This window comes from Myxine glutinosa, chromosome 14 (genome assembly GCF_964187855.1).
Source record: "Myxine glutinosa chromosome 14, kmMyxGlut1.1, whole genome shotgun sequence".
NCBI lineage: Eukaryota > Metazoa > Chordata > Myxini > Myxiniformes > Myxinidae > Myxine > Myxine glutinosa.
Window position 1 is genome coordinate 59,896,487 of NC_136274.1, and position 26,748 is coordinate 59,923,234.

The 26,748-nt window shown below is 43.6% G+C and overlaps 1 protein-coding gene across 1 annotated transcript in view; it reads right to left on the minus strand.

The window, feature by feature from the left end:
• The window catches only part of LOC137439816 (uncharacterized), a 165,478-nt gene that overhangs the window by 82,927 nt on the left and 55,803 nt on the right, over nucleotides 1-26,748 (minus strand). The window contains exon 2 of the mRNA XM_078767982.1: nucleotides 1,873-2,237. Within this exon, the coding sequence (XP_078624108.1) occupies nucleotides 1,873-2,233 (361 nt within the window). The 5' untranslated portion in view covers nucleotides 2,234-2,237. The remainder of the gene's footprint in view (nucleotides 1-1,872; nucleotides 2,238-26,748) is intronic.

A 26,748-nucleotide genomic window follows, 5' to 3' on the forward strand; every position in this document is an offset into this window, starting at 1 on the left:
AGGGAACAGTTTTTTTTAACGATTTGTTTTTATCATATCGTATTATGCGAAATATTTTAAACTGGGCAGTTTTGTCTAGAGAATTGGGAATTTGTCTTGCGTACTGGCACAAGGGCCTTCTTTTGAGAGATACCTTGGGATCTGAGTGCGGCATAGTATATTAGCAGTGGTAAATAAGCTGAAGGAACTGTCAGATTAACATACGCTTCCAAGTTCAATGTACTAAGTGCAAAACACGAAGATGACAATTTTCTTTGAAATCAAATTTAATTAGTAATTTAACCCAGGCGATACAATTCAGAGGCAAGTGTATTGATGTTGAGCTATCCTGCCAGTCCAGACAATCATGTGAACCTTCTACCTGACTTTTTTGCGTTAATCTCGTTGCTTGTTGCACCTGATGTCTGAATCGATCAAATTCCATTATAAAATCTGTTTTACTTTAAGTGTAGTCACTTATCGCCCCCTCCTGGCGAATCCCATTCGCTCCTTTCGATGCGTAAAAATAGTCGAATCTACTATCGACTTTCCAAATTGTCTGGGGGAAATAATTTCACCTTGTACATTTTACTTACTTATATGACCTATGATATAATTGAAAAGGATCCAGAAAATCTTTCCAAACAAGAATATAATTCTACCAGCATTTGACAAAAACAGCACTTTTTTAAAAAGTTGGAGTTTGGTTTAGCTTTGAGTACTTTATTTTTAATTGACATTCCATGTTGTTGCGCACAAAACCGACACATAATTTGTCTATGAAGTGCAATTACCCGGCACACGTGGAGCGAAATAGCAGGGTTAAGCAATTGGGTTCACTTCTGTCTGTCTGTCAATCTGTGTGTCTGCAAACGTCAGTTTATGCCCGAGGAACAACTTGATTTCAATTGATCGCATTTGAAATAGGTTCCAGCATACAGTATTTTGAACCTGTAGTTTAACAGTACTTTGGCTCTGAAATTGTCCCAATCGTGCATGCGCGGAGAGCAGTGACATATTTGAGGCCTGGCTCGTCTGGTAGTCAAACAAAATTGAAAATCATTCCAAACAGGAAACTTGCTGTTTTAAAGGATGTCATAAAGGACACAAACAGGCACAAATAACTAATGTAGTGTGGTAAATAAGGTGGTGTAAAAGACGCTGCATCAATGGCGGTAAACTTCCGAATTCTTGTTTATTCTTCAACCTTTAAAATCTTTATTTTATTTCAACCAAATTATATACTTGAACACGAGCCTTCCATTTATCAGTACTTGGACAAAATGTTGCAGCATTTTACATCATCTCAACCAATCAAATCTGCTGCTCGCAGACCCTTCCCATTCCCTTGTTTCTCAAGACTGCATTGGGTAAGATGTTCTATGAACTCTAGTTTTACATGCATTTCCCTCGCCAAACAATATCAAAATTTGTGCTTTTCATCAGATAAAGCTGATAATATTTACTCTTAAAATTGCATTCTTAAAAGGGTAATTGGTAACTTTGGAGAGAGTTGGAGGCTCATGGAGAGATTCGCAAAATCAGTTATTCCAATATTGCAAGCTGGAAAAACTTGGCTGTATGCAAATTCCTCTGTACAAACGAAACCTGGTAAATGAGCAAACTGTGATACCAATGGGAAGACTTGTATACCAGGATTTCAAGTTCTCTGTTCCATTCCGGAATGCTGATACAGAGATACATTTGAACTTCAAACAGAATCACTACTCATGCACTGTTCTCATGAGCTTCAATAATCACCAATTGTTAATTTCTACGCCTAGTTACCAACACAATTACCAATTGTTAATTTGAATGCCTAGTTACCAGGTTGCATCTCTTACTTTTACAAGTTTTTGAACTGTGGTTTTGTCAGGTCAGTACTTTACTCACCTTGCCATTGATCCTTGCCTCCTTGGGGCAGCGGCTGCTCTCCGGCTTTCATTCCTCCAGCTCCTAACGCTTGCTCCCATTGGCCAACTTTTCGTCCATTGGGCTGTGGGGCTTGCTGGTGTTCAGGCCACTGTGGCAGACCCATGTGACCCATTTGTGGGCCCTGATCCTGCCAGTGTCCGACCTTTAAGGGGCCGTTTCGGCCTTGAGCGACACCGAGAGGCCTACCGGGCCTGTCAAGGGGCTGCGGCCTGAATTTTTCACGGTAGTAGGTTCCAGCATGGCATGGTGGAAGTACCCCGAGAATGAACAAAAAAGACGAGGCGATCACAAGAGTGCACTGACACCGTCGCCAAGCCATCGCCCTGCGAGCACAGACACATGTGGAAACAATCACTTTTTCTTTTTCTGAAGACCCCTTCATGCATGCCCTATTGCTATTCCATATCAAACAAACAGTGATTCTGTCTGTGTCTGGTCTGTGTGTGGATGCAGGTGTCAGTGTCATCAAAGGGCACGTGATGGATGAGAATGTACTCGACCGTGAGGCATGACCCTAGCTGCACGCTGTGCACAGTTGTTGCCCATTTGTGAAGACAACTTGTCAGTGACAATCATGGCTCATTTCCACTGCACAGCCTGACTGGTCACGCTGAGTGTTTTGCTCCAGTAAGCATTTAGGAAAGTCATGCGAAGCTATTGATCATGGTGCTTGATTGAAGGAAAAGTCTCAGAGCACCCAGTCAAGCCTCTCGGTGTATAAGGTGGAAATGGACCATTGGTACAGTGTGCCGTGAAGATACGACTAAACATGTGACTCACATACATGTACTATGACATGTTCACAAATTTGTGGAGGGGGCGGGTGACTCACATACATGTAGTATGATATGTTCACAAATTTGTGGAGGGGGCGGGTGACTCATACATGTAGTATGATATGTTCACAAATTTGTGGAGGGGGTGGGTGACTCACATACATGTAGTATGACATGTTCACAAATTTGTGGAGGGGGCGGATGACTCACATACATGTAGTATGATATGTTCACAAATTTGTGGAGGGGGCGGGTGACTCACATACATGTAGTATGATATGTTCACAAATTTGTGGAGGGGGCGGGTGACTCACATACATGTAGTATGACATGTTCACAAATTTGTGGAGGGGGCGGGTGACTCACATACATGTAGTATGATATGTTCACAAATTTGTGGAGGGGGCGGGTGACTCACATACATGTAGTATGACATGTTCACAAATTTGTGGAGGGGGCGGGTGACTCACATACATGTAGTATGATATGTTCACAAATTTGTGGAGGGGGCGGGTGACTCACATACATGTAGTATGATATGTTCACAAATTTTTGGAGGGGGCGGGTGACTCACATACATGTAGTATGACATGTTCACAAATTTTTGGAGGGGGCGGGTGACTCACATACATGTAGTAAGACATGTTCACAAATTTGTGGAGGGGGCGGGTGACTCACATACATGTAGTATGATATGTTCACAAATTTGTGGAGGGGGCGGATGACTCACATACATGTAGTATGATATGTTCACAAATTTGTGGAGGGGGTGGGTGACTCACATACATGTAGTATGACATGTTCACAAATTTGTGGAGGGGGCGGATGACTCACATATATGTAGTATGACATGTTCACAAATTTGTGGAGGGGGCGGGTGACTCACATACATGTAGTATGATATGTTCACAAATTTGTGGAGGGGGTGGGTGACTCACATACATGTAGTATGATATGTTCACAAATTTGTGGAGGGGGCGGATGACTCACATACATGAAGTATGACATGTTCACAAATTTGTGGAGGGGGTGGGTGACACATACATGTAGTATGGTATGTTCACAAATTTGTGGAGGGGGCGGGTGACTCACATATATGTAGTATGATATGTTCACAAATTTGTGGAGGGGGCGGGTGACTCACATACATGTAGTATGATATGTAAACAAATTTGTGGAGGGGGCGGGTGACTCACATACATGTAGTATGATATGTCACAAATTTGTGGAGGGGGTGGGTGACTCACATACATGTAGTATGATATGTTCATAAATTTGTGGAGGGGGCGGGTGGCTCACATACTTGTAGTATGACATGTTCACAAATTTGTAGAGGGGGAGGGAGGAAAATCTGATGGGAATATCTGAAAGAGAATGATGAGCAACATTATTTGACAAAGTTTTCTTGATCATTTTACTCTAAGAATAACTACGTACACCATGTAGGCCAGACCACTACAAAGGTGACTTTACCACAATATAGGTAGGGTCCTTATGACCTTATGACTTAGGTCCTTATGACCACCACATAGGTCATTATGACCATCACATATGTCCTCGTGACTATCCCTTACATAGGTCATTAAAACCAAGGACTGGTCTAAAAAAAACAAGGGAAAAAATAAAACAAACAATAAAAAACAATAAACAAAGACTCTAAAGAGCTCCCTCCAAAAAACATTTTACACCATTATGGCCTTTAGTAGAGGGGCTGTTATTAAAAGAGAGGCCTCATTCAGTAGTTTATATTCATCGATAAGAGATGTTAGGTACATATGTGGGGGACATCGCCAGATTGGATGTCGATCCAGGAATTGGTGCAATATTTTCTATATAGTCTTTGAAAGATGACCTTTGACCGATATACCTATTTCAACACGTATGGCGGTGACTTCACATCGGAGGCTGGCTCTGCGCATTTCTATCAAATTAGGTGTTTAAGCTCGGGGTTTCAAGCTCGTTTGCGGGACACAAATACAAAAGTGAATTCATAATGTGAATGAATAATGATAATTTTCAAAGGAACCCTCATGGGATAAAGACGTGAACAACATTATTTTCTCTCAACCTTAATTAGCTCCTATAAGACTTGTTACCTCCACCACCTAATGTCTTCACGCCTGTTTGTCTGTTTGTTTCCAAGTAGTAGATGAAAAAAGTTATGGACAGATTCAGACAAAACTTGGTGGAGATGTTGGGTATTTGACCAGGACGAATGGATTAGATTTTGGTGAAGATCCAGATGCGGATATTGGAATTTTTAAACGGATTCTTCACCATTGAGTGATAGGGCCAAAAAGTACTTATAGCAAGATATGTCAAAAAGTTGTGGACGGATTCAGAGGAAACTAGGTGGATGAGTTGATTAGGTGACGAGAACAAGCCGATTCGATTTTGAAGGTCCTGATGCGGATCCGGCCCATCAGTGGGATACAAAACGTATATAAACTCCTCAGCATGGCAGAGGTGTGCTCTCTACTGAGGGCAGTTCCAGTTACAACTGGTTTGACCAATAAAACGAGGCCATGTTTATTCCAAACCCAGGTAGTGTGCAACTCATCGTTTCTCCCACAAATTTGTTACCTTTTGCAACAAAGAGCTATCACAGATAATTTCTCAAATGTTTGCTCTTCAGTCATGGTTACAGTGTCTTTTAGGTTAATTCTGAAGGATTCAAAGGTAAATGAGCTATTCTTCAGAATCGGTGTGGTGTGTAGAGCATTCTGTTGCTGCACATTTCAGTGTCACATAAACTTTCATCAGAGCAGATATTGTAGTTTTTATGGCATTTACATCTTCTGGTACCACAATCACTTTTACAGTTGCACTTTGAAAATATTGGGTTGGCTTCTGGTGGTAGCTAGTGTTGGTAGCTTTGGTAAAAGGTGGCTATTGGTTCACGAGTTATCAAGTGACCACTATATTCGTCATGGGTGTGTGTCTGTCTGTGTGTCTGTCTGTCCGCAGCATAACTACCCGATGATATCATCCGATCTTGATGAAACTTGGGTGGGAGGTTGATATCATGATCTAATTGTGTCCTGCCTAGAGTGGGCGTATTGCGCCCATTGTGGGCAGAGCCACGCCCGGAAAAGATGTCTTTTTAGGGGGAAATCGAGTTCAAGCTACATCTTCTCCGAGGGGTTTGGTGGAATCTGACAGGGGTTTCGGTATTTGGTTAGGCCAATGTCACGTGTCTAGCCCCACGGAGCTCGATTTTTCATTTTCACCCCAAGGTCAAGGTCACAAGGTCACGAAATTTAGAAAAGTCGATTTTTGATGGTTTTATTACATTGTTCGCTTCCTGATTGGGTGAAATGTCGTACATGATCTTATATTATCACATACATCATGAAATACAAGTTTTCCAACAAATTTCAGAATCTTCGACCTTTGACCTTTGAAGGTCACAAAGGTCAAATTTTCAAAGTTGTCGGAATCAAACCGAATTTTCGGTATTGTGGAGCTAACTAACCTCATAACTGATTATACATTATTTTCTATCTCATTTCAAGGTCAGTTACCTTCGTTTTGACATTTCAAGGTCACAAAGGTCAAATTTTCAAAGTTGGCAGGATCAAACCGAATTTTCGGTATTGTGTAGCTAACTAGTCTCATAACAGATAATACATTCCTATTTATATATTTTCAATGTCGGTTTTGACCTTTGCCATTGAATACCGCTCGCTCATGAACCATCGTCGTCTCCTGACTTGTTCTCATCTAATATCCATCCGTTGTTCACAGGAAATGCTGCTAGATACTGCACTGTACATTTGACCGAATGTAAGCCTGGTAATTGGCACACTTTGTATGATTCTTAAAAGCATCCATTGTGGGAGGCAATTTTTCACTTGTCTTGTTTTTCGTTGCAAACAAGTAATAACAAACCAGTATCCAGAGATGCTTTGTCTCTCCCAGAGGACAAAATGGACATAAGAGATACATACTCTGCTTCAATAGCAGGGTCTACATGAGTGGCGTCTTCGCCAAGACCCTTAAGTACATTCATCAATTCCAGGTGTTCTGAGACTGTCTTCATACACCCTCCCTTTCCCATTCCATTGAAGGCTGATGTCGAGTCACATCCGCTGAATGTGTGAATGGAAGGCAATACAAGCGACATGTCCTCTAGATATGCTGTAACGTGTGCATTGGCAAGAACATTTTCTTATGGCCGGTGCCAGTCTGCAAGAACAGTTCCTTGACTCCAGTTCCGAGGCAGAGTCATGTATCACACATGCTACATCTCAATTCAAACTCCACAAGATAAACCTGTCAATGGCCAAAACTCCTTTGCATGTGTGATTTAGAGAAGCATCCTAGAATCAGCTTCTTCATGATTTGCTAACAGTTCAGGAACATCATGATGGTGCCCACAGGTTACTCTAACTGCCCTTATTATGTCATGAACCCACCCAACAGATAGAGTTCACAGAAGTGTCTCCTAACTCTTCACAATCCACTCTTCCATAAGAAAGATTGTCATATTTGCTTTCTTCTTTGCATGTGACATCTTTAGCCGTTCTTTTGGAAGGGGTGTCATCTGCCTGATCAGAAAGCTCTCCAAATGTTTTGCAGGAGACTATGTCTGTGCAGACCATTATAAGGAGCATCAAGTCTATCACTCTAATTGTTGTTTCCGATGACTTGCGGAGGTCAACAGCTGCGTGATCTTTCTCTAACCATACAAGGGCTTTGCTTTTTTGTGTCTTTCTCATTGAGCCATGAGCCATCCATATTGGAAAGTGAGAGGTACTGGAGCTAATTCGGACTTCAAAAAGTTTTGCACATCGACATCTCCCTTAGTTTACTGAATATTTGTCAGGAAAAGTCAGGAAAGTTTTGATCCCCTGCGGAGAACCATACCCTAAGTTCTCTTCTGAATCTTCCTTCTGGCTGAGCACACATTTTCCTAATTCTTGTGGGACTTTGAATCACTTGAGTGGTTGGGCAAGTTTTAATGGACTTGAATCCATGATCCATTTTGAGCAATCTTGATTCCTACTGGAAGTGAGGATATGGAAGCACAATGTGTCAAATATACTCATTACCCCATCAACTAGATGGTATTCATCGAATACTTACCCTGCGCAGTCAACTTGGTGCGAGCCAACTCTTCTGTTTCTGAGCTCTTTTCTGAGCTCAACTCTTCTGAGCCAACTCTTCTGTTTTTGAACGATTTTTTTATTTGATCCAATATGGCCGCCAGACCACGTGAGCAATTACATCATAAAATTATATTCTCTAATATAATTGTTGCACAGATTACGCTCAATACATTTCAAACTGATCAGGCTAAGCGTTGTCCCTGTCGAATTATGACGTCATAATTACAGCACCAATGACATCATCAGTAACATATCTTATTCCCCAAGGGGAGTACTTGACAATGAGCCATGTTTCAATTTATTTCCATGGAGCGGTTCAGGAGATGTAGAGGTGCAACTTTTTTCGATTTTTCGAAAATGGCGCCTGTACCACGTGACATATGACGTCATAATTATCATCAAAACAATTCTACAGGAGGAGCCGCTCATAATCTGAAAATGTCATGGTCATCGGACTAACAGTTGCAGAGGAAATATTTTTTTTCATACTGATCAGATCAAGCGTTGTACTTATCGAATTATGACATCATAATTGAGGCACCCATGACATCATCATTAACATACCTTATTCACCATGGGATTTACTTGACAAAGAGCCATGTTTCAATTTTTTTCATTAAGCGTTTTGGGAGATATAGAGGTCTAAAGTTTTTCCAAGATGGCGTCCGTACCACGTGGCCTATGACGTCATAATTATCATCAAACAAATCTACAGGCAGAGGGGCTCCTATGGTAAAATTTAATGTCAATCAGACCAACGATTGCGGAGAAAATGAAGTTTAAAATGCAGACATGGCACACATACAGCACACGTACGTAGCTGCACCCGATTGCTTAACCCCGCTTTTCGCTTCGCGAGCGCTGTGTCGAACTGTTGTGCTGTGTCGAACTGATGTAGATCCATGTCTACAGTTAGTTGTGAACACACTGTTCGGAGCAGTTCTTTCCCTCACCTTAGGTCAACAATTTTTGAGGTTTGCAATTAAGATTGGTTTAGGGTGTTGTAAAATTATTATCAATTGCAACATCCTGCAAGTGTAATGCTTTAGGAATGATCTTGCTGGCCTTTCCCAGGTGAGAAGACAGTCAGTCTGAGTATCAAACCGTCAAAAGAACTGTATTTCGTCGCCACCGGAGCGAATCAGAGAAACTGGTTTCATAATTGTCAAGAAAAGCCTCCGGGTGGAACGTGTTGCACATTAAACTGTTCATTGCTTAAGCTGAAGCAACATAAGTGTACTTCATTTAATCATGGAGACAGACTGACAGAGGCAGACCAACCTTGAGACCTTTTATCACGTCAAAGGACGCATTCATTGATGCAAAACCTTCTTGTTCAAGTACATAGCCACATGTTTAAATTGGCAGGTCGTGGAAAGGATAAATTAAATCCCAAAGACAGATGCACAATCACACTCTCACACTCTCACACACTCTCTCTCTCTCTCTCTCTCTCTCTCTCTCTCTCTCTCTCTCTCTCTCTCTCTCTCTCTCTCTCTCTCGCGCGCCCTCTGCTGGCTGTCGGTGTGTTTGGGCGCGGCAAGATGGTGGCTGTGCATGTGTGGTGAGGTACGAGCTGCTCTGCTGTTCTACTCTTTTGTCCCTTTCCACGTCGTATCTCACCTTTTCCTTCCCCCTGTTCGTTTATCTTTACATCCTTACTCTGCATTTGTGCCCCAACCCCTCCCCTTTGATCAGACCCAACACTTCGGGGCTTCGGCCTCCCCCATCCCCCTCTGCCTCCCTTTTCCCTCCTCGATTCCCTTTTTCTTATCTCGTTTGTATTTATATTCACTCCGTGTCCTTTGTTTCCTTTTCCTTTTTCTGAGAGAGAGAAAGAGAGCCCGCAGCTGTTTGTGGATAACTTTTGCATTAATCGGCGGCCCATCCCGTCCTCCGGCTGATCGCTTTTTTCTCCACCAGCTGTGTTTGTTTTCGCCTTTGAAAATCTGTCTCGGCTCGTAATTAATTAATCACTGTTCGAGAGCGATATTCACTCTCCCGTCCTCGTCCCCCCCCCCGTCCCCCCCGCCCCCCGTCCTCCCCCGTCCCTCGTCCCCCGTCCATCGTCCCCCGTCCCTCGTCCCCCGTCCCTCGTTCCCCATCCCACCCCCACCCTCGTCCCCTGTCCCACCCCCCCCCCTCGTCCCCTGTCCCACCCCCCCCCCCTCGTCCCCTGTAAATTATGACTTCGTTTTCACGTTACGCGGCATACGAAGCGTTAACTCGTAGACATGGCGTTGTTTGTGTCCCACCGAACGAGGTCAGCGTCGAAGACCTCGTTATTGCTGTGGGCAACATAATCGGTATTGATAAAGTTCGCGCGGCCTCACGAATGAACAAACGTGTCGTTATTTTCGTATCCGAGGCTGAACTGGTTCACGAGATTGTATGTACAGGATTATCGACAGATGACGGACATTTCGTACTCATGTCCCCTCTCGACACTCCAGCCGTTAAGGTCATCATCTCGAACTGTCCTCCATTCCTGAAGAACGAGAGACTGGTCTCCGAACTATCTCGTTATGGTACTGTGGTTTCGCATGTCACGATGTTACCTTTACGTTGCCAGGACGACCGGGCTAAACATGTGATGTCTTTCAGGAGACAAGCTTATCTTGTACTTCCTCCTTCTAACGTCGAAAGAACGCTGAACATTGTTTTGAAATTCAAAATTGATAATCATGATTACCAATTATACGTAACCACTGACACCTTGAAATGTTTTGAATGTGGTAAATTCGGACACCTGAAACGCTCTTGCCCAAAAACGGCTTCGTCGAACGATGGGACAAACCACGTAAACAACAAGGATTCTTCTTCTTCATCTTTTGCTTCGGCTGTGAAGGGAACATCTTCCATGTCCGGCAATAACGCTCAGCCTTCCCATCCCGATGATCCAAACAGCACAACGAACGTCGGGGATGGTTTCACCATTGTTCCGTCAAGAAAGAGAAAGACCCTTCCCGACGGTCATTTAACTCAGAAAAAGGCAGCATTTAACAATAAGCAACCTGTCGGTAACACCCCCCCAGTCGTGACCGATGCCACTCTACAAGGCTTACCTGGGACAAACCCTGTACCTACAGCCAACAAGTTCGGCCCCCTTTCATGTGAGGCCATAGACGTTCCACATGCAGGGACTGGTTTACCTGTTAACAAATCAAATGGAATCGTCTCACCTGTTACGGACTCGGCTATTGGAAAGTCCTCTGATGATTTTGCTGAGACCACTGGTGATGAACCTGCTGAGACCACTGGTGATGAACCTGTCGAGACCATGGATGATGAACCTGCTGAGACCATTGGTGATGAACCTGCCGAGACCACTGGTGATGAACCTGCCGAGACCACTGGTGATGAACCTGCTGAGACCATTGGTGATGAACCTGCCGAGGCCACTGGTGATGAACTTGCTGTCACTTTGGAAAATGTTAATCCTGAGCATGATGATGCTGAATTCCCGCCAGCAGAAAATAGCGAAACTGTCCCAGTTACTGCTCTCACTTCATCACCGGGTGAAGCTGGAATCGCAGGAATCAATATCTTGCAAGAGACTCCTATTCTGCTAGATACCGCCACACCATCGGAGGTTGTTGCAGTCGGGGGAAGCAACATCGCTGCATCTGCTGATGCTGTTTCTGTTTCACAAAATCCACAGATTATTGCTGTTATTCCTCAAAGCAATGTTCCCACGGTGGGAGAGCACACAGATGTTACAACTAGTGCAGGTCCGTGTGCCAATATTGATGACAGCAGCGACATGCAGGATTATACAAGCTTGTGTGATTCGGAAATTAAAACTGACTCCGACGAATCTGACCTGGAGGAAGCAAACAGCCAGGTGGAAGCAATGGAGAAACCTACCAGTCTAGGTTCTACTTCCCCTGAACAAATACGACTTTTCTTGCAAAATACGTACAGGAAACGCAGTATAAACCTAACAGAATACTTTCCCGATTTACCGTCCTTCCTTGAGTGTGCTCAGGCTATTATACGCAGGCCTGACTTATTCAACTTTCCTCAGACACATTGTCACCGTTTAAGAAAATTGATCGCCAAGACGAAAAAGACTCTAAGTTAATTCATGGTGAGTTTCAAGATTGGAACAGTAAATGTCAATGGTGGTGGAAGTTCACTCCGCCAGATCCAGATCAAGCAGCTGATAAACGCAAATGGTCTCGACATAGCGTTGTTGCAGGAGACCCACGCTGTCAGATCTGTTCAGGCCCAGTGGCGGCTCATTATGGATAAGGAGTGTTTCTTTAGTAACAGCTCCTCGTCTAAGGCAGGAATCATGTTTGTCTTAGGGAAACATTTCCAACCATCCTCGCTTCAATTTGCGAATATCATTGATGGCCATCTTGCCTCTGTGACCTTCTATCTCAATCAGGTCAAGTTTACAATCCTTAATGTGTATGCTCCAAGCAAAATGGTGAGCGGATCTCCTTCTTTGCTGAACTGAGAAAGTTCCTCCAAACACTGGATCTGCAGACTTGTCTAATTATTGGTGGCGATTTTAACTGTACTGTTAATGCCTCATGCGACCGAAACGGGCCGGAACCTCAACCATGTACCGCAAAACTCTTTGCAAATATCATCGCAAAATATAATCTCCATGATGTCTGGCGCTTGCAACACCCTTCCGAACAATCCTACACATGGTGTCGTTGTTCCAACAACCACATCTCACTTGCGAGGCTTGATCGCATTTATGTAAATTCTCACCTGTTACATGGAGTTTGCAAATCTGACATCGTGCCTTCCGGTTTCTCCGATCACTTCCTAGCTCGAGCATTCGTCCAACTCTCGAAACCGTGTCCAGGGAGTTCTCACTGGAAGTTCAACAATAGTTTAATAGAAGACTTCAACTTTATTCAGGCTTTTGAATCTTTCTGGACAGATCTCTTGGAACGGAAGCTAAGCTGTTCTGTTAACCCACTGGTGTGGTGGGATCTAGTAAAAACCCAAATCAAAGGCTTCTGCCAACAATACCAGAGCTTCTCAAAAAGGGCTGATTATGAAGCAAGGAAATTATTGCAATTAGAGATTTTACATCTTCAGAGGGTCACAGGACAAAATAATAATGTGCAAAGAGCCTTAACCGAAAAACAGTCTTTATTGAAAGAAATAACTGAGAGGAATGCACGTGGTGCCCTAGTTCGGATGAGGGTGCAGCACCTTAACGAGACAGACATACCAACTAAGTATTTTTTTTCCTTAGAGAAACGCCTCCCGAACAAACAGCTCTCTCAACTGCGTTTGGCAGACTCATCCATCACTTTCAACCAATCAGTTATTAAACTTTTCACAAAGGAATATTTCTCGAAAATATACTCGATGGAGCAAATAAACCCCGTCAGTGTCGCCTCTATCTCCGTAGGGCTGCCAGTGTTGTGTGAGGGTGGACGTTCCTACCTGGAGGGGCCCATTACCTTGGACGAACTTGGCGCCGCTCTGCACAGCCTTGCTGTTGGGAAAGCGCCCGGATTGGACGGACTCACAACTGAATTTTATAATAAATTCTGGCATCTACTGGGTCCCGAACTCCTCAACACCTTGAACGCAAGCTGCCAGCTTGGAGAGCTCCCTCAGAGTTGCCGACGGGCTATTCTCACCCTCATTCCAAAGAAAGGAGACTTGCTCTATATTAAAAACTGGCGCCCAATCTCTTTGCTATGCACAGACTATAAAGTATTCTCAAAAGCCCTGGCATTGCGACTTACTCCTCATCTCTCCTCATTGTTGAAAGAAGACCAATGTTATTGTGTACCCAAGCGCTCCATCCATGACAACATCTCCCTCGTAAGAGACATGATTGAACTGTGCAAAGAAAACCCCACAGATTTGGGACTCCTTCTCCTTGATCAGGAGAAGGCCTTTGACCGCGTCGATCATCGGTACCTCTTCAAAGTGCTTGAACGGTTTGGACTTGGTCCGACCTTCATTTCTTACATTAAGATACTGTATAACAATATCTCTAGTGTGCTTAAGATACACAATGGACTTGTTACACCCTTGCCTGTCAACAGGGGAATTCGACAAGGTTGCCCCCTCTCTGGCTTGCTCTATGCTCTCTCCATCGAACCCTTACTGGGTTATTTGCGTGCTAGACTAACCGGGGTTGGGTTTTCTCATCTTGAACGGCCCATTAAGGTGCTGGCATATGCTGATGATGTGTGTGTTTTTGTGCGGAACCTCAATGACATTAACGTTGTCCGTTATTGTCTATCCGTGTTTGAAAAGGCTTCTTCAGCCAAAGTGAATTGGGAGAAAACGAGCGCCATTTGGCTTGGTCCGTCATGTCACTCGGCACCCAAACTTCCTGCTCCTCTTGCATGGGCCACTGATGGCGTGAAATACCTTGGAGTGTTCTTGGGTAATGACGCCACAGTAGCAAAGAATTGGGCTGGTCTGTTGGATCTTGTTGAAGGGAAACTGCAAAAATGGAGAAATCTGATAACACAACTGTCTTATCGTGGAAGGGTCTTGGTGATCAACAGTTTGGTGGCCTCTACCCTATGGCACAGGTTCTTTGTGCTGCACCCTCCGGTAGTGTTGCTTCAACAGCTCCAGAAGTGCTTTGTGTCTTTCTTCTGGGATGGAAAGCACTGGTTGCGACCCGAGGTCCTCAGCTTGCCACTGACCGATGGAGGCCAAGGCCTGGTTGACATAAAGAGCCGGTTAATGGCCTTTCGACTTTCGGTTGCTCTACGCATGCTGTACATGCACCCCTCTCCACCTTGGGTCGGCGTCCTCGTCGCCTTTTGCAGCAGGCGGGGAGACTAGGCTATGACCACGCTATATTCTTGATGGATCTCTCGCATCTTGATATGTCTCCCCTCTCCAGGTTTTATCAAAGTGTACTAAACGCATGGCGAACTCTAACGACAACAAGAGCTACGCATTCGTACACAAAGCAAATGTTCTTGATGGAACCTTTGTTTTACAATTCAATTTTCCATGATATGCCTGCTGATAGGTGCCTCGTTCAACGCTTTGTCGCGAAGAACATAAAATCGGTCGCCGATCTTTTAAGCCCAAGTGGCAGTTGGATTGGAGCTGATGCATTGGCAAGCCTGGTTGGCGTGCGATCCTCCAGAGTTGTGGCACGTATGCTACGCTGTGTGCTTCATACCTATGTACAGCTTGCACCTAACTGGGAGCAAGTCCAAGCAGACAACGAACAAGGTGCCTCTCCTGCTACCTTTCCTGAACTTATTTGCAAGTTTTCTCTTGCCAACTCTCCTCCGTGTACCCCCTTTAGCGTAGGATTCAATGGGTTTCCTAAACAAAAAGACCTCTATTTGGGTTGCGTAAGTTTCCTTTTGCAAGGGCAAATGACACAGCGGAGGGTTCGATGGAGAGACCTCTTACCTTGTTCCCCCCCATATTTTCCTAATTGGAAAGGATTCTATCATCCTCCTGTGCCGCCACGACATGGTGACCTCCAATGGAGACTTGCACACTGGATCCTCCCCTCTAACCACTTGCTGCACCGCTTCTCAAGTCTCCTAGCAGATGAATGTCCCTTTTGTAAAAGACCTGAAAACCTCTTTCATATTTATGTTGAATGTCAACGGTTGGCTCCTTTATTTATCTTTCTTAAGAATTGTTTTGGCAGGATTGGCTTGGTTTTCAACACTTGTGTTTTCATTTATGGCTTAGACATCTCACACAAGAATATGAATGATGTGTTAGGTAATTTCCTGCTTGCACAGGCAAAAATGGCAGTGTATAAATCAAGAAAAAGAAAAGTTGATGATCTCGGAGCTAATGAGGAAAATGCCTTATTCTTGTTTAAAAATCTTGTGACGAGCCGTGTAAAGTTAGACTTTGCCTTTTTCTCCATAACAGGAAGGCTGCCACAGTTTGAGACCAAATGGTGCGTGAAAGAAGTCATTTGTAAAATCCTGGAGAAACGTTTATTGTTTTGTGAAATGTTTTGTGCATAATTTTTACTGTATTTTACTGTATTAATATTTTTTGTTTGTTTCTCTGCTTGAAATGACAATGTGACCCCTATTTGGGGGTTTTCTTTTTCTATTTTTATAATAAAAAGATACAAAAGTCTCTCTCTCACTCTCTCTCTCTCTCTCTCTCTCTCTCTCTCTCTCTCTCTCTCTCTCTCTCTCTCTCTCTCTCTCTCTCTCTCTCTCTCTCTCTCTCTCTCTCTGTCTCTGTCTCTGTCTCTGTCTCTGTCTCTCTGTCTCTCTCTCATTCTCCTGTCCAACACTGATGCTGCTTGATAGCAATTTCGATTTCATTTAATTTCTAATGAAATCTCTACTCTGGAGTTTTTGTTGTTGTTGTTGTTGAGATTTCTGAAGTTTGATTCGTAATTATATTAATTGGTCAATCCATTCTGATATCATTGATGGTGTCTTGGGTTATGCAAATGAGGCACCTTGCGTCCCTGTGCTTCCTGATACCCTATATGTAGTGCTGTGTCGAACAGTAAGGCTGTAACAGTTGTCGTGATCCTGTAACATCTGATCAGGAGTGTAACAGTAACAGTGTTTGTGGTGTGTGTGTGTGTGTGTGTGTGTGTGTGTGTGTGTGTGTGTTTGTGTGTTTGTTTGTGTGTGTGTGTGTGTGTGTGTTTGTTTGTGTGTGTTTGTGTGTTTGTTTGTGTGTTTGTTTGTGTGTGTGTGTGTGTGTGTGTTTGTGTTTGTTTGTGTGTGTGTGTGTGTGTGTGTGTGTGTGTGTGTGTGTGTGTGTGTGTGTGTGTGTGTGTGTGTGTATGCATGGATGTTTGCTGTGTGTTTTCGTGTATGTGTTTGTATGTGTGTTTGTTGTGTGTGTGTGTATGTTTGTGTGGTTATATTTGTGTGTTTATATTTGTGTGTGTTTGTATGTTTGTGTTTGTGGGTGCGTATGTTTGTATGTATGTGTGTGTTTGTTGTGTGTGTGTATAATTATGTTTGTGTGTTTATATTTGTGTGTTTATATTTGTGTGTGTTTGTATGTGTGTGTTTGTGGGTGCGTATGTTTGTATGTATGTGTGTGTGTTTGTTTGTTTGTGTGTATGTTTGTGTGATTGTTTGTGAGTGTGTCTTTGTATGTGTGTGTTTGTTTGGTTTGTGTGTATGTCTATATGTGTGTGTTTCTGTTTGTGTGTGTCTTTGTATGTGTGTTTGTTTGTTGTGTGTGTGTGTGTGTGTGTGTGTGTGTGTGTGTGTGTGTGTGTGTGTGTGTATGTGTGTGTGTGTGTGTGTGTGTGTCGTTGGTTGTTATCTCCATTTACGCATTTGAGGAGGTGGAACTGGGTCGCCCCAGGTCTCAAAATATCCACCTTTGTTTGTGCGTTCATATATGGGTGTGTATGCACGTGTGCACACGTATGATAATAATAATGATTATTATTATTATAATAATAAATAATGCGAGGTTTATATAGCGCATGATGATAATTTAATATCCTCGACACGCTTTACAAATAAAATCAATTAAAATGAATTAAGATTAACAATATTAAGACTAACCAACATTTATTTCAGGAAAACTTAGAAGATTATGATCAAGTTTTGTTGAAAAGATGTGTTTTGATCAAAGTTTAAAAAAAAATTCGACTGGCAGCTTGATCGATGTGTAGATGGAGTGAAATACAAAGAGTCGGAGCTGCTACTTCAAATGCTCGGTCACCATAGTAACGAGTTGAGACTTATGGAACACTGCGAAGGGATTTAGCTGTAGATGTAAACATGGTGCTGGTACATAAGGAGTGATCATGACCATTATTTAGGCCGGGCTCATGTTGTTTTGTGATTTATAGGTGGGTAGAAGGATCTTAAAAACCACTCTATTATCGATGGAAAGCCAGTGGAGGTGTTATTTTTAGGGTTTGTGAGATAAGGTGGGTTCTTGGAACTTTCTCAATAATTCGAGCAGCGGGAAAACCAAAACAAGTTTTCTGCAATAACTTGAAACCAATGAAGTTACGAGTTGTCACTTGCAATACGATGCTTATTTGCATATTGTCCCTGATAAACATTGTGGCATTGGCTACCAGGTGTATATGCAGTTGTCAGGTTAACCTAGATTAAAGGTATGCACACCGTCTTCTGAATTGTCCAGCCTGTGTTCTAATCTGTGCCTAGCTCTAAACTGCCATCCTGGTGTTTCACATGCAGGGCAACCCATCAATTATTGCGTCCCATCTCCTGGCATAATTTGGTTAAACATCCAATACTGTCCTTATCTATACTGGCGGGGAAAAATGGCCTCTAAAGGTGGTTATCCAATACTGTCCTTCAGGAAGAGTTAGAGAACTCCTCTAATATTCCAAATCCCTGCATCAACCTAAAGAGGGCACTGTATCTACACTAGTGCAAGACAGAATGGATATTAAAGTCCCCTTTGTGATTTTGACACAAAACATCTTAAGCACGACATTCACTAAAAAACATTCTCTTCTGATATTGCAGTTCAACTCTAAAATAGTCCAAACACTAAGTTGGCATTCTCATATCGAGCTCGCACGCTGCCATATTGATATAGGGATGGCTCACTAAGACACCTGGTCATATTGTACCTGACACCTTAGGCTGAAGTCGATTTTATCATGTTGCCTCTAGGCCATCCTGCCATCCCAAGACCTTTCAGCACATCCCATGGTCTGCGCTTCAACACATGTCGCAGCCTCTATTAAGCCAAACATTTATTCATTCTTTCATCATTTCCAACAATGATGGAAGGCATTGCTATTTCTCAGAGTTGGCAGGATGACCTAGAGGTGCACACACTCCCCTCTAACCTGTCTAGCCTGGGTTTGAAACCCGACCCAGCCATAAATCCAGCAAAGACTTGCTTTTCCTGTAAAGTCATTCACGATCTCATCCTGAGTTATGGCACTGATTTTGTATCAATTGATCCTCAGGTTGCCTTTGATTCGCAAAACGAGAACCAAAACCTCCATGGGCCGTCCTTTCTCAAAAGATGTCCCTCCGTTGTGGAGCTATCTTCCAGTCACCCAGACACTGCCAACACCTCTTTCCCATTTTGAAACGTTTCCTTTAAATTTGATATCTTTTTTTTTTCAAATCATATTAATGCTTTCCATTGTTTGCCTGTAAGGTGCTTTGAGATGTTTTCCATGAAAGGTCATGCTTTTGGCTCCTCCTTTTCTGCATAGAAACCATGAGATTAACAAGACTTGACAAACACAGACCACCCAAGGCAGCTTGGAATGAGGAGTCTTTCAGGGATCCATATTACCATCCAATTCTTCTCAGCGGAAGACTGATTATAGCCATGGTATAGGCCTACCTTTGGGACACCTGTTTATTACAAACACAAGGCGGGTAAATTGAGGAAATTTATATTGAGAAAAAGAAGGTAGGAGAGGAGAGGGTATAAAATCCATCATCTTTGAGTAATAAATAAAAAATAAAAAAAATAAAAATAACCACCTTTAGAGGCCATTTTTCCCCGCAAGGCGGGGGTTGGCCTTTTTCGGGAACCGTGGTTGTTGTTGTTTTTTGGTCCACTTTTTGAAGCAATGTTTTACGGCCGGATGCCCTTCCTGACGCCAACCCTTTTCACCGCCTTTAACGACAAACAGGGAATTACCAGTGAACTGGTACTCAATTAGCCGACCTCGGAAGGATGACAGGCTGAGTCAACCCCCCTGGCGTTAATTCAGCGATCGACCGGGATTCGAACCCAGGATCCTAGGATCATAAGCCGGCACCCTAGCCGCTAGCCCAACACCAGACAACACCAATTGCCAACACCAGTAATAAATAAATATATGGTACTGTATTGGTAAATACATCCGAAAATTCATAAAGTATCAAACACGAACTAGAACAGCACTCAGTAGAGCGTATAGACTTCCATCATAAATCCAAAGGCCCTCACATCGTTAACTGAACACGCTACTATTATGCCCTATTATACCCGTATCATCCATGCACCCTCTTACATCATGCACATTGGCATTATCCATAGCTTTATTGATTAATTATTAGGATATTTAAGGACAACTTTTCTGCGCATTAAGGCTAAATTGCATCATTGAAGAAAAAATTCCGACTATATTCCCCATACCATGACTAATCGATCATACATTATGAAGTTTCGCATCGACTTGTTAAGTGGTTCTGGAGAATATTTTAACGAATAAATTTTCAATCCAATATGGCCGCCAGACCCTATGACTGATAATGTCATACATTTAATTATCCCCTCACATCGGGTCATGGATCAGATATGGGGAGTTTCAGATTTTTCAAATGATTTTTATTCAACCATTTATGGCTGGAATACCACTTCACCAATTACATCATCGATATCTCCCTATATACCCCATGGGAAGTTGATGACATATGCCAAGTTTCAATCTTTTTCGTTGAGTGGTTTTCATAAATTAAGATGTCCAAATTTTTCCCTTTAATCCAATATGGCTGTCAAATCATGTGACATATGACATCAGAATTATCAATAAAATATTCTCCATGGGGAGTCCCTCCTATGATCACAAAGGAGGAAAAGGTACATTAACATGGCTTCAAAATTGTCTTTCTGCCGTCTGTAGCTTTTGTCAGTATGATGACTGTCATGCTTCGTTAAGTCTGGCATGATATCAGAGGCAGAGTATACATTGTACAATTGTGATGTAATAAATGTACAATTGTGGTTAAAAGAAGGGAAACATAAAAACACAGAGCATTAATTTTTTCATAATGTGTTCAGAACCAGAACTATGCTCCGCTTATCCACAGAATATTCGTTATTTCACTGCGTTAAGATTGACGTGATGTTTCATATATAAAAGTGGTAACAAATAAAAAGCGATGACCTTGTGGTATAAAAATGATTGCAGTTGCTTCGTCCTGGATTTGATTCCAGTAGGGGGCACAGCATATCCCTGTTTGAAATGTGGACGTTAACTATCCTCTGGCATATTTTAAGAGTCTGCTGGCCAAGAATTGCTTTGTCACAAGTAGAGGTGACAAGACCAAATTTGGTCCACATCGGTCATCTCTAATATGCAATTATACGGTGAATGAGATACAAGGACGGTGTGATCAAGAAAACAAATTTGATAAAATTGTGGTAATGATGTAAGGTGGGTGAGGGAGGGGAGGGAGAGATAGACATCTTCTTCTTTTGTATGCCGCACATGGCTGTGGGGCAGCATCATTGGTTGAGGGCATGGCAGTGCCACTGATGCAAAGCCTTCAAAAGGTTAGAGCAAGAATAAGTAATGGCCACAGATGGACACGCAGTTTAACGTCCATCCGGGGGACGGCACACAGATTGATGCCTCCCCCTGCCTGCGAGATACCATGGTGACGGTTTATAGCTGGGCCTCAACCAACGAGACATAAGATTATTTGGGAAGATGACATGCATAAGTGATTTTAAATGACAGGTTTTTTTAATAGGTTATTTCTCCAAAATCCGTCCGTCCATCCGTCCATCAAATGTTAACCTAATATATTTGACTAAAACATCTTCTCCTCACAAACGACCTGACCGATGTGGACCAAATTTGGTACAATGCATCAGGATAGTAAAGTCTCATGAAGTTGTGCTCCCTATCTGGATGTGCCCCCGAAAAAGGGGTGAAAAGGGGTTTTACCCAAAATAATGGTATTGCATTCAAAAATCTTTCCAGAAACCGCCAGACATACCCAGACAAAACTCACCACAAGGCATTGTGACCATGTCCTAACGTTAAGTTGTGTTCCTCATGGTCGTATATCCCCCAGAAAGGGGGTCATGGGCCTCCACTCCAAATACCTCATTTTTACTAAACCATTTTCTCCATAACTACCTGAACGATACGGTACGATACATCAGAGCGATACGGACCAAATTCGGTACGATACATCAAAGCGATACGGACCAAATTCGGTACGATACATCAAAGCGATACGGACCAAATTCGATACGATACATCAAAGCGATACGGACCAAATTCGTTACGATACATCAAAGCGATACGGACCAAATTCGGTACGATACATCAGAGCGATACTGATGTAATTCGGTACGATACATCAAAGCGATACGGACCAAATTCGGTACGATACATCAAAGCGATACGGACCAAATTCGGTACGATACATCAGAGCGATATGGACCAAATTCGGTACGATACATCAGAACATCATGATATCCCGTATGGTGAATACCTAGATGGTGAAAGGCTAGACATCCGCAGCGCTCCTCACCACACACTATGTCTCTCCGACTACTAGCTTGGTGATATGGCCCCCTCATGAAAGGCTATGGCAGAAGGATAAGTCAAGGAGTTCCAGGGACTGCAACTCTTCCAGTGAGTGTCCAGAGAAGTGGATTGGATAGTTAGATTGTCTATCATTGTGGAGAGACAGTGTGGCAGCATGTGGCTTGCCAGTGTGAACACCACATTTCAAGTAGATAACCAGCACCTTATCTTGTCTATGTCTGACGAAAGGGATTCAGCCGCAGCCGGCCTTTCACAACTGTGACGTGTCCTTTTCCACAGGGTGGAGTCTTTGGCGAGAGGGTAAAGTTGGTTTTTCAAGAGAATCAGACAGATGTTAATAAATTGATATTGATCTAGATTCTAGAATAATGTCGGGCTTAAGATGCTGTCTTGTGTAAGTAAGCCCAGTCTGGTGGGATCTTTCGTAGCAAAGGACACCATCAAAGGTCACCTGCTGTTTCCGCTCATCAAGGAAATCAGACAAGCATTTGAGCAGGGGGTCCTGAATACCAAATGAAGACAACTTAGAAATCAAGGCTGGATGCCAGACAGCATCATTAAGCTTGTGAGATATCCCGAGAGATGGCCCTTAATTAAACTCTTGCTTGTGGTTTGGGGCATCCATCTAATGCTGTGGCGGAACGAATAACATATCCAAGGAGGAATGACCGATGATATACAGAGCGGTGTGATTACAAGACAAAATTGTGGATCCAAAGATGCATAGGACATTCAAAAAGGTATGCGAATGAGATACTCGCATCTGTCCAAGAAATGGAAACATTTTCGTTTTTATATTTGACAAAATACATGGGCATCAATAGCAAGAAAATAGAATTCTTTAAAATCGCTCCAAGGCCTCATGCATGCCTTGCAATTTATGATTATATTCGCACTCATTGAGGTGAAGAATTGAAGTCAAGCTCGTGTTTATGAAACTACCAATAGGCCATATTTCAAAGGCCCCTACAAGGACACGTGATGCATTTTGCCAGCAGGAATTGAATGTCAAAGTAAAACCTCCACTCATTTATTCCTCTTTTTTCCCCACCTGGAGCCTTCCACACTCTCTTCGATCTAGGTCTTCCCACCCGGTCTTCAAGACAGCTGTCCACCACCATCCAAAGCAATGATATTTTCGGCACCAGTTAAACCACCTCCACCTCTCCCAAATTTTTGCTCTTGTCCACATCTTGCGTTCTCCCCTAACCTTTATCGTTACCTGCATCCCTTATTTCTCTGTCTCGTTCTGCCTTCTCCCTCCGCCCTGCTATTGGTGTTTCCGCTGTCTCCTGCTATTCCCTTTGTTGAATTGTGTCCTGATCTGTTCTGTCCTAGTTCTTCCACAAGTCTAGACCATGTATAAACTGATTCGGACATTAACTGACATTGTACAAAGGAAGCGCAAAAAGAAGGAAATCTATTTGTCTCAACATTTTGGGTCCAAGTCTTCCCAATACCTCCTCTCAACGAATCGGGGAACCCATGAGGGTAAATACAGCAACCCATCGTCTGCTTTCAATTATATTGTTGATGGTTATTATTCGGGGTGGTAGCCTTTGGTGGTAGCAAGCTGTGCCGCCTCCTCTAGCCCCTGATGAAATTGTTTCTGGCAATTCAAATCGCCCAGTGACGGTAATGAAGCGTTGTTGAAAGGTTCGATTTGCAGCACGCGCAGCCGCATGCACACGTTATTAAACCAGCAAAATGACTTGTGTTTAGCAAAAAAAAGCATCCAAAATGGAGCCCAGAACGTCAGAATTCTGGTTTATGGTGGGATTTGAAAATGCCAGAATTGCTGAGATAACAACGAGGATCTGTCACAGATTTCCTTGATTATTATTATTATTTGTATACAGGATCGAGGCTCATGAAAGAGCTAACATTTATCACACACAAAATCAAACATACATACAAAACATATAATAAGGGTAGCAGTAGACAAGATGGGGGAGAAAAGGGGAAGCACAAACACAACATTTGAGAGCAGGGACATCGGGAGATCTGTGAGAGGGAGAGGGCTTGGGGGGAGGAGGCATGGGAATGGGGGGGAGGGGTGGGAGAGGTATAAAATACAAGGACACTGCAAGGACTTCCAGGAAGGAAGTTGGTATTTCAAAAAAGTGAATCTGGGGTGAAATTAGCGGGGGTAGAAAAGATCAAGGTTTTGTATGGGGAAGATAAGATATGGTGGATACAAGATGGTGGTTCCAACCTTTCACCATGCATGATATTTCTCCATTGTAAGTGAAACCTTTTGGTGAGTCTGGACTTTGGGATCAAGATGTCTGCCAGTAGCCAGCTTTTTATGGAAAGAAAATGCAGGCTCATGGAAGAGTGTGGAGACAGAGAGTAAAAAACCCTGCAAGGAACAGATTGTGGGGTAATTGGGTAACAGTTGGATATTACAAGCAAGGGAATGAACACACACAGGTGTGAATAGGTTGCCATTCACATCCGAAGAAGACCGTTCACATGTAACATGCGAACAACTTGGTCAATTTATTTGGAACTAGCAGGAGTACCCCAGCGTTCCCCGGTAATGTTCTAATCCTGTTGGCATTTTGAAGAAATCAATTTTTTTTTTTTTTTTTTTTTTTGTAGGAACTTAAAACACTCCCCACGACCCACGAAGAAGAGCCACCTTCAGAGGCCATTTTTCCCCGCAGAGCAGGGGTTGGCCCTTTTTGGTCACCGTGGTCCCCTTTTTGAAGCAATCTTTTACAGCCGGATGCCCTTCCTGCCGCCAACCCTGTTAGTCGCCTCGTGCGACACACAGGGAATTACCAGTGAACTGGTACTCAATTTGCAGACCTCGGAAGGATGACAGGCTGAGTCAACCCCCCTGGTGTATTCAGCGATCAACCGGGATTCAAACCCAGGATCCTCGGATCCCAAGCCGGCACCCTAACCGCTAAGCCAACACCAGGCATCCGCCACCCACTAAGGAAAATTTATATTAAATATTACAAGAACACATACACACATTAATAGGGGATAATTTAATATCACCTCTCACATCGCTACAAAGGCTCAGGCACCACAGAGCGATTTTTAAAAAAAAATCCCCAAAAACATAACTTTTATTTTTCTTCAGCATTTTCACATTTCTTTGCCCGGAACACACCTCGGTACTCACTGATGAACCTCTAAAAGTTTGACAAAGATCCGTTCAGTCATGTCTGAGAAAAATGGCAACACACATACAGTCAGATAGACAGACGGCTCTCTTATAGTATAGATATAGAAGCGGCTGCCCAGAAAGCAACCACACTGAAATATCAAGAAGTGTAATCTGGAGTCATGGAACCTCCAACAAGACCAAACCACTTGCTGTCCGCAGTCCAGGGAGAAATTTGAATTTTTTTCATTGTGCCGGCGATAGCCTACTTTTCGCAAAGGGCACCGTGAAACACCATGGTGACAGTTTATAGCTCGGTCAAGATTCTGATCCGGGCTGGACCGCTCAGAGGTGAATGCACACATCACTCTTGGCCACCCTGCTAGCCCGATGCGCCAATTCGCACCTGCATCCTGTGTGCATCATAGAAAAGGGCTCAAATTATAGTGCACCGACAACATCATTAAACGGAAAACGAAATGGCTGGAAATGTTACCTTCCAAACTTTTCTGTGACAGTTGTGTGATGAAACAGGCTTTGAGGTGAAAGAAATGTTAACTGGAACCTTGCTTCTGGATATCCACATGGAAATAAGCAATTAAAGCATTTATATGTGCGCGCATCACCCGAGAGTCCAGGTAGCCCAAGCGACTGATTTATCGTGATGGTTCTGGCAGTTGAATAAGATGGGTTTTGAAAGTCCCTTTCATTCCTCTTCCGGTCTCATCTCACGGACCGATAGGTAGGAGCACATTTCGAACCGGTCCGTGAGATCCCAGACGGACTCGCAGAGGATCGCAGTAAGAACCCCATTCCGTCGTCGCTTAGCAGAGTAAGTATGGTACTAGCTCAAAAACCCTTGTTTTATGAAAAACTAGCAGAAGTACCCGGCGTTGCCGGCCGGGGAGGTGGGATGGGGGGAGAGGAGAAGGGGGAGGGAGGTTGGGGGGAGAGGGGAAGGAGGGGAGGTGGGGAATGGGGAGGGAGGGGGGAAGGGGTGGGGGGAGAGAGGGAAGGGGAGGTGGGGAAGGGGGGGAGTGGGGAAGGGAGAGGGAGGGGGGAAGGGAGAGGGAGGGGGAAGGGAATGGGAGGGGAGGAGGGGAGAGGGGCAGGGGGGTGAAGGGGGAGGGAGGAGGGAAGGGAGAGGGAGGGGGGAAGGGGATGGGAGTGGAGGGGGGAGAGGGGCAGGGGGGCAGGGGGGTGCGGGGGGAGGGAGGGGTAAGGGGAGGGGAGGGAGGGGGAAGGGAAGGGGAGGGGAGGGGGAGGGGGAAGGGAAGGGGAGGGGAGGGAGAGGGGCGAGGTTGGTGAGGAAGGGGGAGGGGAGGAGGCAGGAGAGGAGGGGGTTCATTTATATGCTGGTGGGTGAATGGGGTGAATGTGGCGTTCATCACGTTTCCGAGGGAAGTGTGATGCCTATCAGGAAGAAGAAGAAGCCACACTACCAACTTCGTACACTTCCGGAATTGTTTGATTTATTTGTATTCAAATGTCTGGTGATTGTTTTTTATTTATTTATGCGAATGTGTACTTGTATAAAATTTTTAAAAAACTATCGAGCAATTTTTTTTTTTAACTCGAAAAAAACGAACTTTTTTTTTCAAAAAACAATTTCCCCCCTAAAACACT